Genomic DNA, 16,933 nt, shown 5'->3' on the forward strand with positions numbered 1-16,933 from the left:
CTAAAAATAACAGGACTTTCACAGAGACTGAGCATTTTAGGCAAGCAAAACCAATTGAATGCTGCTGATAGTCATGTGTTCCTGTCTCCATTAACTTTTTCTTCCAACAAAGATAATTAGTAACTAAAAATCAGCAAACCTTTCAAATGGTCGCTTCAAGAATAGTGTCAACTGAGAAGCTGTAAATCACACTGAAAAGCAGTCGATCGAAATGTTTCTGACAATATACCAATTAAGTAGCTTTCTTTACTGGCCTTTAATGAAAGCCTGCAAAATACAAAACCTACAATGTGACAGTGGCGGTACTTATAGGAGCACTCTCAGAGAACAAAATCCACTTATCATCAGGCTTTGCATTTGCAATGGTTCAGTGTAAACTGCGACATTCAGAGATAGCAATTGCTTGTCGCAAGGCACCACTCCCTGTCCTGTCACCTGTACAACGATAGATGCTTCCACACAATAAGATGCATGCCTGATTTTGAAGCGAAAGCTTCACTACGCCAAGTAGTTGGAGCTGTCAGGTATGCATGGTTTTCACCTAGAGGAAGATTTAGAGGTCAAACTTCTGTGTTAAGCCTGGTGGTCACCATGCGACTTCAAGGCATAGTCATGTAGGCCACCAAGTGGCCCATGACCACTGTCAAGGTCACGTGACCTGATGGTCGCCATGTGACTTTGGGGCACAGTCACGTAGGCCACCAAATGGGCCGTGACCCCTGTCAAGGTCAAGTTCACGTGAGGTGCCGTCGGGTATGCACGGTTTTCACCTTGAGAGAGATTTAGAGGTCCAACATCTGTTTTGAGCCTGGTGTTTGCCATGTGACTTTGCAGCATTGTCGCACAGGCTATCAAGTGGCTTGTGACCACTGTCAAGGTCACGTGACCTGGTGGTCGCTGTGTGATTTTGGGGTATAGTCACGTAGGGCCACCAAGTGGCCCGTGACCACTGTCAAGGTCAAGGTAATTTTGACGTCACTGTGAGGTGGAAGTAGAGGGCGATAGAGGGGCGATATGTGTATAAATCAGAGCCCCCGGGCTCCTGCCTAGGCTACAACACTGCGCGAGATGGAGAAGTACGAACACCCTGCTACAGTAGCGTGTCAGAGCGCGAAGGCACTTTGGAATGAGGCCCTGAAAAGGCGGCGTGCCAAATAGACCGATGAAGAATGGGCTTTACATTTGGAGAAACACACAACACGTTTAATCCAAGCTTGGCAATGAGCATAGCCATGTGCAAGAAGCTTTCGCTTCCCTCCAGGGTTAACCAAAGTTAAGCCACCAGCTAATTTTTTAGTATCATTCTGTATCATGGCGTGTATAAGCTATGAGATATGCTTCTGCACAGTGGCAGATGCACAACTGAATCATAGTGCCGTTCTGCATCATAGTCTGCCCCAGCCACGCTGGATGGGGTTCCCATACATGATTGATACAGCATAGTCTGAACATGTCAACTGTTTTAAATCTCTGCTTCTTTCCCTCCTTCCTTAAAGGTCAACTGAAACCAAATTTTGTTTTGACTGCAACTTGATCAGTGAGTCCTAAAACTCATCCAAAGGAAGTTTCATACTCTGCAAGAAACTATTTCTGTAGTTACAAGCGTTTCAAAGCTGTGCAGCAGATGAAACGTGCACCTGGCAGCGTGCTGTGGAGTTAGGCAGTTTCCTGGATATGACATAGAAACGGGCGCTTGAGAAGTGTCCTCAGCCCGGACCATTTATGTGTGAATGGCCTGCGGATGACGTGCAGTGAAGAGCTAAAGGCCGAGGCGTATCTTTGTGGTGCTAAATTTGTTGTAATGTTGAAGCTTTTATAATTTCCATTGGGATTACCATGCTGAAACAGTGTACAACCGTCAGGGGCACGAACGCGCATGGAGTGCAAGAAACGCGTGCGTTGCACGTGTTTCAGAGGTACGGAAAACATAGGGCAAAACAAACTATGCTTCATGTTGATGGCTGGCTTTCATTAACAGTGCAGTAAATTCATACGATCGACGCTTACGACTCTCATAATATCCTAAAAAAAAAAAAAACTTCCTTCCCACTCGCTGAGGTTTCTGCAAGAAGCAACAAGCCGCCAGTATGCTACAACAATAATGCCCGAGGGCCCGATTGCGTCCGTTTCTACGTCATTTTCAGCTCTTAGTAATAACTGCCCTTTTTCCAGATTTATTCTGAGAAACGAATTCCTGAAACGCTCACTTCAGTTACGAATGCTATATTTTGCTTTTAGCGCTGTCTTTTGACGTACTACTAGAAAACACCCCTTTTACAAAGCGGAAAATGCCACGGCAGTTGACCTTTAATCTCTTCACGGCACTTTTCAATGTGATCTACAACGTCCCAACTAAGATTTTATTCTAAATTAATTAATTACTGTTTACACATTACTTAATATAAGAAACAAAAAATTACGACAAACTAGGCCACATGACCCCTAACAAAACTCAGTTCCAGTCGACCAGGATGATGCATTTGGGGCCAGACTTCCTTAGGGCTCTCACAATAAGTCAGCACGATTATGAAGGCAAAAAGTGCTAAATATTTTCTCAGTAGCAGCGACTTTTTAAGTTCAGTGCAATGTCTAATTTATTAGACAGAGAAAAAAAGGTATAAATGGATAAAACTCATGTAGAGTTTAAGTTACAGTCTCCCCGCGTTTGCTTTATTATTGTCCTCGATATAAAACCAAAGTTATGCTTTGAGCATATTTAGAAATACCAGAAACAGTACTTGCTTCTCCAGCGGGTACATAATTACTGTGACACTAAATGTCCCCATCTGCAACTCAATTTTCAGGAATTTTTTTGTCCGCAATTTGAACAGTGCGATTTCATAAATGCTGCATAAATGCTTCCAATATGTGTCCAGCATACTGGATAGCTGGGTTTTATGAAGACGACTGCCATGGCATAGGTGTACTGGCTCAAAAAAAAAAAGATTTCTTTTTTTGTGCCTTAACTGAGATGGCACAGTTAAATAACTTCCATTCGCTCGCCATGCTTGGCCACAATCTCAAGGCCACAGAAAGTGAGAAAACATTCATAACGTCCAAAATGCTGCACATTGTGCGATGTTGCACTTTTGTGTTCCAAAAGGTTTGTGGTACCTCCTCATCCAGGTATACTCGTCCTCATGGCAATGGTAAAAAATGAGCACTGCCAGTTCTGCACGCAACAAAAGAATGAGGCTTTAACATACCCTTACTATACTTGGTCTCTCTGAAGACCCTGAACAGCTTCCGGTTGAGCGTACCTCATTCAGTTTCCAGCTTACTAGGCCGCATAAACTTAATTCTGCCACATGTAAAGCGGCAAACAAATTATATCAGGCTCGACACAAACATTTCTGCGTAAAAAGCTCGCAAGTTCACCTCAATTCATTGTTATCATATATCATATGTACGTTGAAGCATGTGCTAGAGTTTACGCAAACGATCGAGGTTTGCCTATATAACTGCATGGTTTAGTATAGTTGTACAGTTGTGAATATAGCGCATATGTGTGTTAAGCGTATGTATTTGGCTGTTCCACCTTTAATACCAAGCCTGCCATACACATCACAAATGCACAGTACCACATGGGAAATGCATGCACAACTGATAAACAAGGCCCTATAGAACAGTACAGTGCACACAACAGAAGCTAGCTACATTTAATTAGTTGCTTGCTGTAAATATATACCTATGTCTAAAGACAGCTACACCACCGCCACAATTTATAATGCCCATATCGAGCTCTTCTCTGCTCTGTTCTTTTTTCCCCCTATTTTATGCATGAATGGACCATAGACACAAATGCACACACCTGTTCGCCCATTTCATGAAGATAAGAACTGGTGAGCACCTAATATTACAAGTTGTGCACTGAAGAGCACAAACACTAATACTCTGAATCATTTGCAATTAAATCAAATAAGTACTATTTCATCTTGAGGAAGTATACAGCGTGAACAGAGACGACGGATGAAGTACATAACACGCTTGTGCGCTTGTGTTGTGCACTCCTTTGTCAGTCATCTCTATTCGTGCTGTATATTTCCTCAAGATGAACATAACCTAATTAGCCCAACTTGCCATCCAACTGCAAATACTATTTCGTCTGCCAAAGTCAGCAGCTCTTTATATAAAAAACAAAACAAAAGGCCTTTAATGTCTACAACCTTTAAAAAACATCCATGATAATGGAGCTTGCTTGGTATGTTCAACAGGAATAATACCTCTGTCACACGAGCAGATTTAATGTCATTCGAATCAAATGTCATTCGGTTTCTTTCAGTGCTACAGGGTAAAATATAATGTCATTCGCAAATGGTGGCAATTACGATCAGCTATAAAAAAATACTGCACTTAAGGAACATCAGTGCGCATAAAAGGCGTTTGAAATCACTGTGTAACATTTTAAAGCTGATCAAAACATTTCTGCATGATAATTCAAGCAAAAAACATTACTTTTGACTGTGCTGTAGCACTTTAGCCATAAAAATCCAAGCCAAGTATTGAGTCATCTACAACTCTTATAAATGTAAACAAACAATATGGCTGAATACAGCGGAGCACGGATACACAGTGCGGAAACGCACGGAGACACGTAGAGCATGTAATTGACGTCCAAACTGTGAGAAGCTCAGTCACAACTTTAAATAGTTCCGAGATAAATACGGAGAGATGCGGCCGCCAAGGAACAAAGAGCCCAAAATGATTGTGGGTCGCTGCCATGACTGGACCACTGCTGTGACCGAGAGTAATGCCATTCCGCGCGAGCCTGCAGTGCTAATAATTTTACACCTAAATTAGCAGGTTTTAAAAAAAAACTCTAGAAATATAATTTTTTAATTTCACTGTGCGCAGAATATGTTGTTGCGTTACTTGTTTCTGCTGCGTATCTGGTGTCAAGAATACACATTTGGTTCGCAATCGAATGCGAATGAGTTCCCCAAACTCATTCGATGAAGAATGTCATTCGAACCTAATGACATTAAATTTTCTCGTGTAGCAGGGGAATAATCACATTAGATGATAATGTCATTCGATTCATTAAATTTGCTCGTGCGACAAAAGTATAAGTCTGCCATGGTAAGGTGTCATGTTATCTTACAAGTTAGTGATGGGCAAAATATACATAGTTGCCTAACAGCACCATTTGAAGCACTGACACAGAAACAATAAAACAGTTTCAGAACTGTATAATAGCATGTATGTATATATGTATGTAGTATGTTGCTGCTATCAAATAAGGTTTTGTAGATGACTTATCCACCTCCCAATACAGCGGCCACTATGTCTTTCTAATGCATGTGGCTGCCCTTGTTCAGGCTGTTTTACTAGTTCTAAATAGCTGCTCTCAGAATAATAACCAACATGTAATATATATCTAGAGGTTGGAGTTTTCGGTTTTTATTTTCTGAGAATTCGGCTGACTTTTTTTGGTGTTTATTTACAAACACAAGTTCCATTTTTTTTTTTTCGGTTAATATTATTTTCTACTGAAGAAATATGGTTTTTTTTCGGTGAGATAAGAGGCATCCGTGTACAGTTAAATGTTACGTAGTGTTCATTTTTGCTTTTTTTTTTTTTCTTGCATGTTGTTTTATGCACTTTTATTAAATGCACAGTTGGTCCTATATACAGCTAAGCTCGTGAAAGAAAATGCTATTGCCATGATGAAAATTAGCATTATGACAAAACTCACATTAAAACATAAATTCACACTTTAGACAAATCAGTAACTGAAAAAAGAAAAAAGGTACAAGAGTTTCATGTAAGAGCAGAGGTGATGCAAAAAAGAAACAAAGGTTCCACTTGCAAAAGGCTCTCAAGTTATCAATAAATATTTCTACATTCTTGGCTTGTGCATGCTTGTGTCTGAGAAGTGTCACGTGGCAAGAAACTAGCGGGCTTTGGTCTTCGCGATTTCCTGGAAGCACTTGCGCTGCAAACGCTCTGGTCTGCTCTTCGCCCCTCGAAGTGCCTGCCTTGCCGCAGGCGCTCCTCCTGGAGGTTTGACAGATTCGTGAGGGTCGGGAAGCACGGCTACCATTCTTTCACCATTCGTGAGTCCATTAACAATGCCTCAAAACCCTCAACTACTGCACTTAAACCAACGATGCCAATGTCTCACATCATGCCTCTGGATTGAACACGGTTGTAATTTTCTCCCGCCATCGAGAGTTCAAAACGTACTAACCTTTTTCGGTTTAAACCAAAACTTTCAAAATGCTTTCGGCGTACCTTTATAGGTGTTTTTCGGTTTAAACCGTAAAGTCCAACCCCTATATATATCACACTTCTTTGATAATCAAGCTGCAGTAATACAGTAACTTCATCAAGGTAGCCAAAAATGGCATTGGCATTATGCATAACTAAGGAATCAAACTGGGATCTGGAAACTGGACAGCTGAGATTTGCCCGACGTGAAAGGAGAAATGCATACAAGATCTTAATCCACACAGAATATATATATTTTTTTGTCAAAGCCACAAAAAATACATCACCGTGGACAGCACAGCACACAGACTGCAGACCCTGAAGACTGTGCAGACACAGTCTGTGGTAGAGTGCAAATGAAAGCAAACTAATTAACTGTAAATTTCTGTTTTCATGGCAAAAAATATTGGCACTATTAGAGGTTGTCAACCCGAAGGTAAGACCAGTTTAAAAATTTCTTATCTGTGGTTCAAGATACCGATTGTGAGATCATGACCATGAAGCAGTTTGATACTCAAACCAATCTTTCAATCTGCGCCTCAAGTATATCCCCACTTTATGCTCGAAGTTGAAGTGAACAAATAAATGATGAAACTGACATCACGGTTCAGCTCACAAACACTAAACCACCCCCAATGAATATTTTCGGGCGTAATTCCTTGATTAATCTTATCTGAAAAGATTTGAATCTTGACATGAGTGCATTAGACAATGATAACGCTACTAAAACAAAACACAGGTCAAGAATGCAAGTCTGCTTTACGATTTTACCCACTGATGCAGTTGGCTTTGGTGCACTGTCACGTTAAAATCGAACAGGGACATGACCTTGTTCGTTGCTTATGCCTACCTCAGGCATAAAATTGAGCTATATACTTCCAAAGCACGTTGTGCATTTCCGTTTTGACATCAGATAATTTTATGAGCAGAACTTTCCTACAGATCTCTCGAACTACGATGCCAATTCGTGTATGTAAAAACTGTGCTTAAATGTAAACGTTAAATCTCTGATTCTGCACCCTCTGTTTTTCAGATTGCAGAGATGGATTTTGCATGCCTTTTAAAGATAAAATCTGCATGCAGCAAAAAAATACATCCTATGGTTTACCCTTGAATTTAGTGAATATATACTCGAGCCCTTAAAATTTAATTTGCAAGGTTAAATTTTCTCACTGAATAATTAACACAGACTACATGTTTCTGAAAAGTGCGGTGGCACTAAGGTGAAATTATATACTTCAAAATTGTGTGGCTCTGCCACTTGTGCAGGTAGTTTTCACAAAAATGCGACAACAGATGCCATGGTGCTGGAGCGGAGCAGTTATACTAGCGATGTCTGAAAGCACTCTGCGTAAGGTACATGCAATGCCAGTTCTTGCATAGCTTGAAGCACTTGAGACTACATGTGTGTCATGCAAGAAACCAGATTTCATTGAAAAGTGCAGGGACACCTGCTCTCCTACACACTTTCACAAGCACAATTTACAATTCATCACAGACTCCAAACACTTAAAAAAACAAAAACAATAGCAAATGTTTTTATAACTCATACAAGAGGTAAAAGTGAGGCTACAACACTGAACAAAAAATGATACAACAACATATGATAAAACACTGAAACACGAACGATCACCATGCAATGTGCCATGAAGACGTGCACACATTAGGGCCATATCAAAGTCAAAAGCCCGAGCAGGGTACATTGCAAAAATGTTTTTCAGGCCATAACACAAAAGTATGAAGGACAATGGTACCAACACGATTTGAACACATGCATATTTACCATGGCCCATCAAAAGCAATTTTTACAGAAAGACCTGTTAGATACCAACCCATGAAAGCCCTGTGATACATTAAAACTAATGTAAAACAGGTATTGGGCTCTGATATGTTCAGCGCCTGTTGCTGAAGAGAACGACGACAAGCATGTTCAACGCGTGTGACGGGCAGAAAAAAAAGCGACAACGAAGCTCGCTTCGACGCTCATACATGTGCTGACACGTCTCATGACTGATCGCAGAACGTTCCATTGACTGTTGACGACGTATCGCCCTGCTCAAGGTCTTCTACAACACTAATAACACTCACATTTACACATCATACTGCCCTACTATATTTGCAGCTCAAGCAGTAGGTTAAATTAAGACCCTCTCTTTGCTTCTTTTTGTCGTCAGAATATACGAGCAATAATAAAAAGAAAAGGTGAATTACTTCTGGCAAAAACATGATTGATTAAAAGAACAAACTGAAATCTGTACTTGCACCTTTAGCCAGCACAGTATCCTCTTTTAATTCCGAATTCAATAGTGCTAGTATTGTATAAGCCATCTTGCATGATATTAACTGCCCAACTGCCAACCCCAAGCTACACCCATCATGGGTTATTGTACCATATTATCATCAATGATGATTCACACTTGTCCGGCCTGACGCTTCGTTGCTCTCACTGTCAAAAATGAGTTATGGTTTTGGAAACTGCTTTGGTTGTATTTTCAGCAATGAAGAGCAGTAGTTGACCAGTAGTTGACCATGAAAAAAATGTGTTCTGCACTCTCAGCTCGTTTTTAGCTTGACAAGAGTAATTTCATAATAGCCTCATACAGGAAATATGCTGGTGGTGGCGGTGCCTCGAGAAAACAAACTGTTTCTTGAAGTAGTTTTCACAGCAGCGTTGCTGACATCTAGAAGTTGTTTCCCATAGTAACCAACTTCATTTGTAACATGCGCGCACAGAAGAAAAGCTGATGGCTGAGAGCAACAATATACACCAAGGAAAAGCCGCTTTTAAGGGCAGCTTTGTCTTTCTTAAATTTCTGTAGTAATTCTATCCAGACAGCAGTTCAGTTCAGTTCAGTTCAGTTCAGTTCAGTTCAGTTCAGTCGTTCAGTCGTGTCCGACTCTTCGTGACCCTATGGACCATGTCACGCCACGCTTTCCGGTCTCTCACTATCTTCCTAACATCACACAACTTCATCTGCAGTGCCTCGAGGATGCCATCTAACCATCGCGTTCGCTGCCTACCCCTTCTCCGGCGGCCCTCAACCTTTCCCAACATCAAATCTTTCTCCAGCGACTCCTCGCTTCTCATCAGATGACCAAAGTAGCTGAGCTTTAACTTTAGAATTTGACCCTCCAATGAGCAGTCAGGGTTTATGGTCGACAATATCGACTGATTTGATCTTCTGGCAGTCCAAGGAACTCTCAAGAGTCTTCGCCAGCACCACAATTCAAACGCGTCAACTCGTCCAGACCGGCCTTCTTCATGATGCACTCTGCATATAGGTTAAATAGGCAGGGCGACAGTATGCAGCCTTGCCTCACTCCTTTTTCGATTGGAAACCAATCAGTAAGACCATGCCCAGTTCTGACTGTGGCCTCTTGCCCTTCATACAGGTTCCTGAGGAGACAGATGAGGTGAATTGGAACTCCCATATCTTGGAGAGCTTGCCACAATCTTCTGTGATCTATGCAGTCAAACGCTTTCGCATAATCAATAAAGCAGAAGTAGATGGGTTTCTGGAACTCTCTTGCTTTTTCCATGATCCAGCGAAGGTTGGCAATTTGGTCTCTAGTTCCTCTGCCCTTGCGAAACCCAGCTTGCACGTCCGGAAGCTCCCGATCCACATACTGCTGCAGCCTACCTTGGAGGATTTTCAACATCACCTTGCTAGCATGCGAAATAAGCGCGATCGTGCGGTAGTTGGAACAATCTTTGGCACTGCCTTTCTTTGGAATGGGGATGTAAACTGACCTCCTCCAATCCTGTGGCCACTGCAGGGTTGTCCAAATCTCCTGACATAATGTATGCAGAATGTTAACGGCGTCATGGTTGAGGTTTTGAAGCAACTCAGCTGGAATGCCATCAATTCCGCTGGCTTTGTTCTTAGCAAGGCTGGCTAAGGCCCATTCAACTTCACTCTTCAGGATGCCCGGCTCGAGATCAGTAATCCCAACCGTCTTATGTTGGGTTTGCCCATTCGGGTCCTTCTTGTACAGTTCTTGTGTGTATTCCTGCCACCTCTTCTTTATCTCTGAGGCTTCAGTGAGGTCCTTGCCTCGTTTGTCCTTTATCACGCCCAGCTTAGCACAGAAGCTTCCTTTGATATCTTTGATTGTCTGATACAGAGCTCTTGTGTTCCTTAATTGGCTGTTGTCCATAACTGCTTGGCACTGTATGTTCAGGAAGGCATTCTTATCTCTCCTTGCTATTTTCTGAAAATCCGCATTGAGAACCTTGTATCTTTCTCTTTCCCCCATAACTTTTGCCGTCCTCCTTTCCTCAGCTATTTGCAAAGCCTCTTCAGATAACTAGTTCGCTTTCTTGCATTTCTTTTGCTTTGGAACTACCTTAGTAGCAACTTCTTGTATCATATCACGAACATCAGTCCACATCTCTTCGGGCTCTCTGTCTTCTAGATCTAATTCTTGAAATCGATGCCTCACTTCCACAGCATATTCTAATGGAATTTGATCCAGATCATACCTGAAAGGCCTTCTAGTTTTCTTCGTTTTCTTCAATCGAAGCTTAATTTTGGCAACAAGAAGCTGATAATCGGTGCCACAATCGGCCCCAGGCCTTGTTTTTACTGCTTGTATAGCGCTTTTCCATCTCTGCCGGCAAAGAATATAATTGATCTGATTCCTGTACAGACCGTCCGGTGAAGTCCATGTGTACAGGCGCCTCTTGTGCTGTTGAAAATGAGTATTCGCTATGGTCAGGTTGTTTTCTTGACAAAACTCTACTAGCCTCTGCCCAGCTTCATTTGGCTCGCCAAGACCGAACTTGCCTATAATTCCGGATATTTCTTCACTCCCGACCTTAGCATTCCAGTCTCCTATGAGAAAAACGACTTCTGATGATGGGGTGCAGTCTAAAAGGCATTGTAGGTCTGCATAAAATCTCTCAACGTCAGCTTCTTCAGCAGTAGTGGTCGGTGCATAGACTTGGATAACTGTTATGTTGAGAGGGTGACCTTCTATCCGAAGTGAAATCATTCAGTCGTTTTTGGGGTTGTACTCTAGCGCTGGTTTGCCCATTCTTCTGTTTACTATAAGAGCGATCCCATTCCTTCTCTTGGATTCGTGCCCACAATAAAAGACATAATGGTCGCCGGAGTTAAATTCTCCCATTCCGGTCCACTTGAGCTCGCTGATACCCAAGATATCAATTTTCAATCTGTCCATTTCTCGCTTGACGACATCCAGTTTACCTTGCGTCATAGATCTTACATTCCATGTTGCTATGTGATATATCCCCTTGCAATATCGGACTTTCTGGTCGCTTCCCGACACATCCACAACTGAGCGTCCTTTTGGCTTTAGCCCAGCCGCTTCATTCGTCCTGGAGCTACTAGGAATCGCCCTTTGTTCATCCCCAGTAACATGTGGGACGCCTTCCAACCTGGGGGGCTCATCTTCCGGCGCCATATTATTAATGGTATTGTGACTGGCCATAGGGTTTTCTTGGCAGGAAATACTGGAGTGGGTTGCCATTACCTTCTCCAGTGAATCACATTTTGTCAGAACTCTCTGCCATGACCTGTCTATCTTGGGTGGCCCTACACAGCAGAGCTCACGACTTCATCGAGTTTCGCAAGCCCCTCCGCCACGACAAGGCAGTGATCCAGACAGCAATGAATCAGAATTACACAAAAAAAAATTGACAAAATTTTAAAAAATTAGTGATGTTGGTATATCTTCCAAGGAGTTAATTCAGCAGTTAAAGGGCGAAGAGGGCTCACTATAACAAGTGCATGCGACCACAAAAAGATGACTTCAGGGAGATTGTTTTTAAAAGAGGCACCCTCCTGGGCTAAAGTCATGTAAAAAAAGCATCATATATAAAACAGGCAAACAGGATCGCGGCTACAAGAACAAGTAAGATATTATGAGAATATACATAATAAATTAATTTTCAAGTGGCAGGAAGTGTTCTGATGCACTAGTAGGTCCTCAACTGCCCAGTTTAGAAAACGCAAACCATATTACAGTCAAACCCAGGTACAACACTCAAAGTAGATCCTAAAATAATTTAAAATAATATTTAGAAATGGCAATAGGTAAGCTTTTCAGTAACCTGTAAGCAAGAATACACTGCCCCCATTCTAATGATGTGCTTCATGCAGCAATGTGCTGCCCCTACCGTCCTGCTAGCGAGGCACTGTTAGGTCTAACCTCTACCGAATAGAAGCCCCTGTAAACACTCATTTTAAACTATTTATTCCCTGTCACAAGATGCCTAATTCTGCTGCTGCTACACTAGAAAATAGACAATTGCTCATAAAAATTGAAGTGCGACTGGTTTCTGCAATGCCTTTGAGAGAAAAAGACGTCACACATAGGCCGCCACTATTTTTTAGTTAGTTAGGCTGGCTTCACTACATGACATGATGTGACATGGAAAATGAGTACAAGAGAAACAAGGCCAAGCGTTAAGCACACCCTGTGGTTGCTTGTCAGGCAATTTCACAGAGCTAGTATTCTAAGCACGTGACCAAGGGCACACAGCTGACAAGTGATTGAAGAGTGCTTTTTAGGAGAAGAGCCACATACAAGGGTGTGTTGTGCATTTTGGTATGTCAAATTAAAGGCAGAACTAGAGTTTGATATAGTGAGTGGCTTTCCTATAATCTTGATCAGGATTTTAAGAAAATATCTCTGTGTTAGACATAGCCAATAATACTAAATATCCAGGCTCAACTGTCACAAATCATGATGCGCCTACTGAAATACGAACACACAAAAAACTGAAAGTACAGAACATTGTGAAAGTGTGGTAACCTTAGTGAGCAATGTTTTACAGCTGTGAAGACAATTATAGATTAAAAGCATATGCCTAAATCAATAATTAATGCAAGTTATGCATCACTTTTGTGATTTAGCATGGAACGCACACAAATTGTGAACACATTATTACACCCTTAATGGTTTTTGAGCTAAAGTTGACATCTTGGTACTATACTGTCTGCTGCCATAACAGTACATCCTTTACCTATTATTACATCCGCACTATAAGTGAGCATGAGCTGTGCCATAGCTAGATGAATGTAACGGGACTGTACAAAGGATAAAATGCAAACATAAATATACATAAAAAATACCACTGCTTAATACTCTTAAGGACGTCACAGCTGGTCTACAAACTTCTACGAGTACAGAAAATCTAGTACAATGAGCATACAAGGTTTGAACATTAATGCACAGTGATAACATAGCATTTATGTCATTTTTCTGCGTTAGAAAGTCAGGCATGCTGTACTATGGTCTTCTGCACTGATAGACTAAGTAAAAAAGTGCATAACCTACCCAAAGTTGCATGGCCCATAGAGCGTCCTAGGTCCTCCAATAACATCAGCCATTAGTGATGGGCAAACCTTGCATTATCTTCCAGATGGTAGAACCAAACGGTAGAAATGCATGACACAAGCCGCACACACGTTTTGAGAAAACGAGACATTACTTGGTGATGACATTCCTCATAAGCTACTACATGCTCTCAAGCAAACTGGCACAGCTATGACAAAGCTGTCTATTCCTCAAGATCCGAATCACAAGTAGTTCAAGTGGATGACATAGTGAGGCCTCGGTAATCTTGTTACCCCTGGTTTTCCATCTGCAGATTTCCTCTGAACGCATGAAAACATCACAGGCTCAGGTGGACCTTCAAAAAAACGGCAGCTTGTACCTATGTCCAGTGACATGCTTATGTCACCGGATAATATAACAAAAAGATCAACATGCGCTGCCAAGAAGAACTAAAATACAACAAAAGAAAATTTTTAATATATGCAACAAAGTCTACCTAAAAAAAATAAGTAATAATAACATCACTAGTTTCATTGCCTAATTCCCATCACTACAAGAAGCCTGAGGAAAGTTTTAGTAGGGAACACAATTAGTAAAAGAGCAAGCAGCGTGTTCAGAAACAAAGTGCAAAGAAAGTGCAAATGGACAGAGAAAATGTCAAAGTGTGAATCTAGACTGATGAAAACATGCTCACATTACATAATGCATGCACAGCAGTTGTTTAAATGCCTTAAAAAAAAAACAAAAAGAAAGAAAAGAAAACACTGACTGCGAGCAAAAATGCGTGAATCATATACAAGCCCGATGTTAAGCCACCATGCACTATTTGTAGGTGTCATGCACAAATGCATAAAATGTGAACGCTATGCTCCTGATGCGTGTTTAACATTTTTGATCCGTGCATCATAAGCTGCGACAGATTATAAAACCTGGGAGCACTGACAACAGTGCATACCCATGTAACCTGCGTGATGCAGCGAAACTTTTTCTGCAACAAATATTGCCCATATGACCAATGCTAGCAGTATGATGAGACTGCCTACAATAAGGCAAGGATGTGAAAGAAAGATTGTTTTTTGACAGCGTCTAAGGTCTGAAAAAAAAAAAAAAGAAAAAAAAAGAAAAGAAAAAGCAATTAAATCCAATGCACTACATATCCCATGAACATGCTCTGCCTAATTCCTTTTTGAAGTATGAATAGAAAAAGCATGATCATTATTAACATTTTTTGGACTACTACGTTCCTTTGTACTGCATTGTTTCCAACACTAATAATAAAAAAAAATACTGGAGGTGCATGTTATTGCTACAACTGTCGACAAACTTTGACTTTAAAAAATTTCAGTCCCCTAGTTTGGTAACTTGACGCCAACTACTAACCTTAGTGCTGCTCCTTAATTTAAACCCCACTATGAAGAAGGAACCTAGCAATGTTAAATCAGTGCAACTATTGATATTTCTTTAGGAATGTATAAAACTATAAAGAATGCACTGCACTCTTATACTAAAACTAGATGTTCCCTGAACGTGCCGAGACGAGGGCGATCAGCCTCAGAAATATGACATGACACCTATGCCTAGTACAAGTACAAGATGTCACTTTTTCCGGAAGTTAAAATTACTTGGTGAACTGTCTAGCTGCGATTAACAAGCAAACATAAATATTGCTGGAAACTACATCAAGCCGTGAACTTTGCCTCTCGATTCTCTACAAATACTACAGACAGACAAGGCTGAAGATACCTCAAATGCCCCTCTGTAGGGGTTTTACATGCCTTTCTGCTATTAGACTTTAATTCAGCTAACCTAATTAAAACCAGACATTTCGTCCTTCGAAAGTCTTTTAGGTTATTACTCTGAACCTGCCGGTCAGTTTAATTGTGGGCAGAGGCGAGCCATGTGGGAAAAGAATAAATAAAAACTGTGCAAAGCCAAGTTGTTGGTCCCAGGCAGAGAAAAAAGGGGTGCACGAAAGCAAGCCGGCATGCAGGGCCCCCTACCTGGGTGGTGTTAAGTGCGGGAGGGGCGGCTTGGGGGGTGGAAAGTCTGGCCGCAGGGCCGAGCTCAGAATGCTGTCGGAGGAAGCCGAGTGGCAGAGGGGGCCTCCTTTGGCAGGGGCTGCCACCACGGGGGTCCCGTTGTCCGGAATTCGTGTCGACTCCAGGATCTGCCGCTCACGAGGGGTCAGGGGCAGCTCCGGCAGTGAGTTGCGGTGGCTGTTGCTGCTGTCAACCAGCACGTGGCACACACACGTGTGTTGTTCACTGGGGTTATTTCAATGCCATCCACTATCATTCCCAGTTTGCACCTGTCCTACTCAAACTCTGCACTTCAGCTTATTGTCATTTTGTCGCCCACTCTCCGTGCAGGAACCCTGAGCTAAGGACTTTACTATTTGGAAACAGTATTCTAAGGCAACACTTGCCATTTTGAGCGATGCAACAATCAGCGCAATGTTACGCTGGAATGAAAAATCACTCCCTGTTGTCCTGGCATTTTTGCTAGCATGTTGTTTCCAATGCCACAAATACATCAGGTTCCATTTGAATAAGATAACTACGGGTGTGTGAATAGTTGAAAATTTTCTAATGGCAAAACAAATATCCTCTTATTCAACTCATCAAAAAAAAATCAAATAAAGCAATTCAAAATTATTCAAAATGCATTGAACACATTATCATGTTCTCAAATACTTTCTCAGTAATTGGCATGAAGCTTGAACAAGGACTCAGTGTACTCTTATGCTGCCTCGTACCATGCTGCCACAATTGGCAGGATAGAGGGCTTGGCGCTTTGATGCAGTCCATTAGTGTGGCGGAGTTCATAATAATCATACATGGCCTCCAAGACTGGACAATCCAGGAGAGCTCAAACATGTCCAACAAATTCTGTCTTGATGCCCAACCTTGAGACCATGGCTCATACTTGCCTCTTGCCAGTCTCAAGTCCTGAAACATGGTGCTGGTTTTTCTCGTCTGCCAAAAATAACAAAAAGTAATTTTCTTATACATTATAACCTGATGCCACAGAGTTGATATATAGTGGTCTTGTGTTGCTCCTCAGTAGAGGTCAGCGTTGTGTCCTTTAACATCTATACCTACAACTCCACAAGCTATAGCACCCTTGGCATGACCAACTGTTTTGTATAAATATATAAATGACCTCATAATAAAAATAATAACAATATAAGACTGCTAATATGGCTTCCTTAATTAATCGTTTTGCTCCCGGCTGTGCTATCTAATGCATTACTTGTGAAGATAATGATGTCTCCCGCCTTCAATCCGACATTAACAAAGTTCTGGAATGGTGTCATACTTGAATCAATAAACTAAACATTAATAAATGTAAGCTTGTATGCATTTCTCAGCTGCCTAATACAATTTCTATTTATCACACTGACAATGTTGTTCTTAAA

General features: G+C 41.5%; 1 protein-coding gene across 6 annotated transcripts in view; it reads right to left on the reverse strand.

Annotated features, from left to right (window-relative positions):
• Positions 1 to 16,933, reverse strand: part of LOC146202880 (guanine nucleotide-releasing factor 2-like) — an 81,884-nt gene that overhangs the window by 40,809 nt on the left and 24,142 nt on the right. For 3 of the 6 annotated variants that reach the window (XM_084588427.1, XM_084588431.1, XM_084588432.1), the window contains one exon: positions 15,516 to 15,779. The exons of 1 other annotated variant lie outside the window; for it this stretch is intronic. In XM_084588427.1, the coding sequence (XP_084444553.1) occupies positions 15,516 to 15,779 (264 nt within the window). The remainder of the gene's footprint in view (positions 1 to 15,515; positions 15,780 to 16,933) is intronic. 2 more of the 6 variants (XM_084588429.1, XM_084588428.1) reach the window with 2 other exon arrangements.

Source organism: Amblyomma maculatum, chromosome 1 (assembly GCF_055883805.1).
Source record: "Amblyomma maculatum isolate TAMU_Amacu chromosome 1, ASM5588380v1, whole genome shotgun sequence".
In the NCBI taxonomy this organism is placed as follows: Eukaryota; Metazoa; Arthropoda; class Arachnida; order Ixodida; family Ixodidae; genus Amblyomma; species Amblyomma maculatum.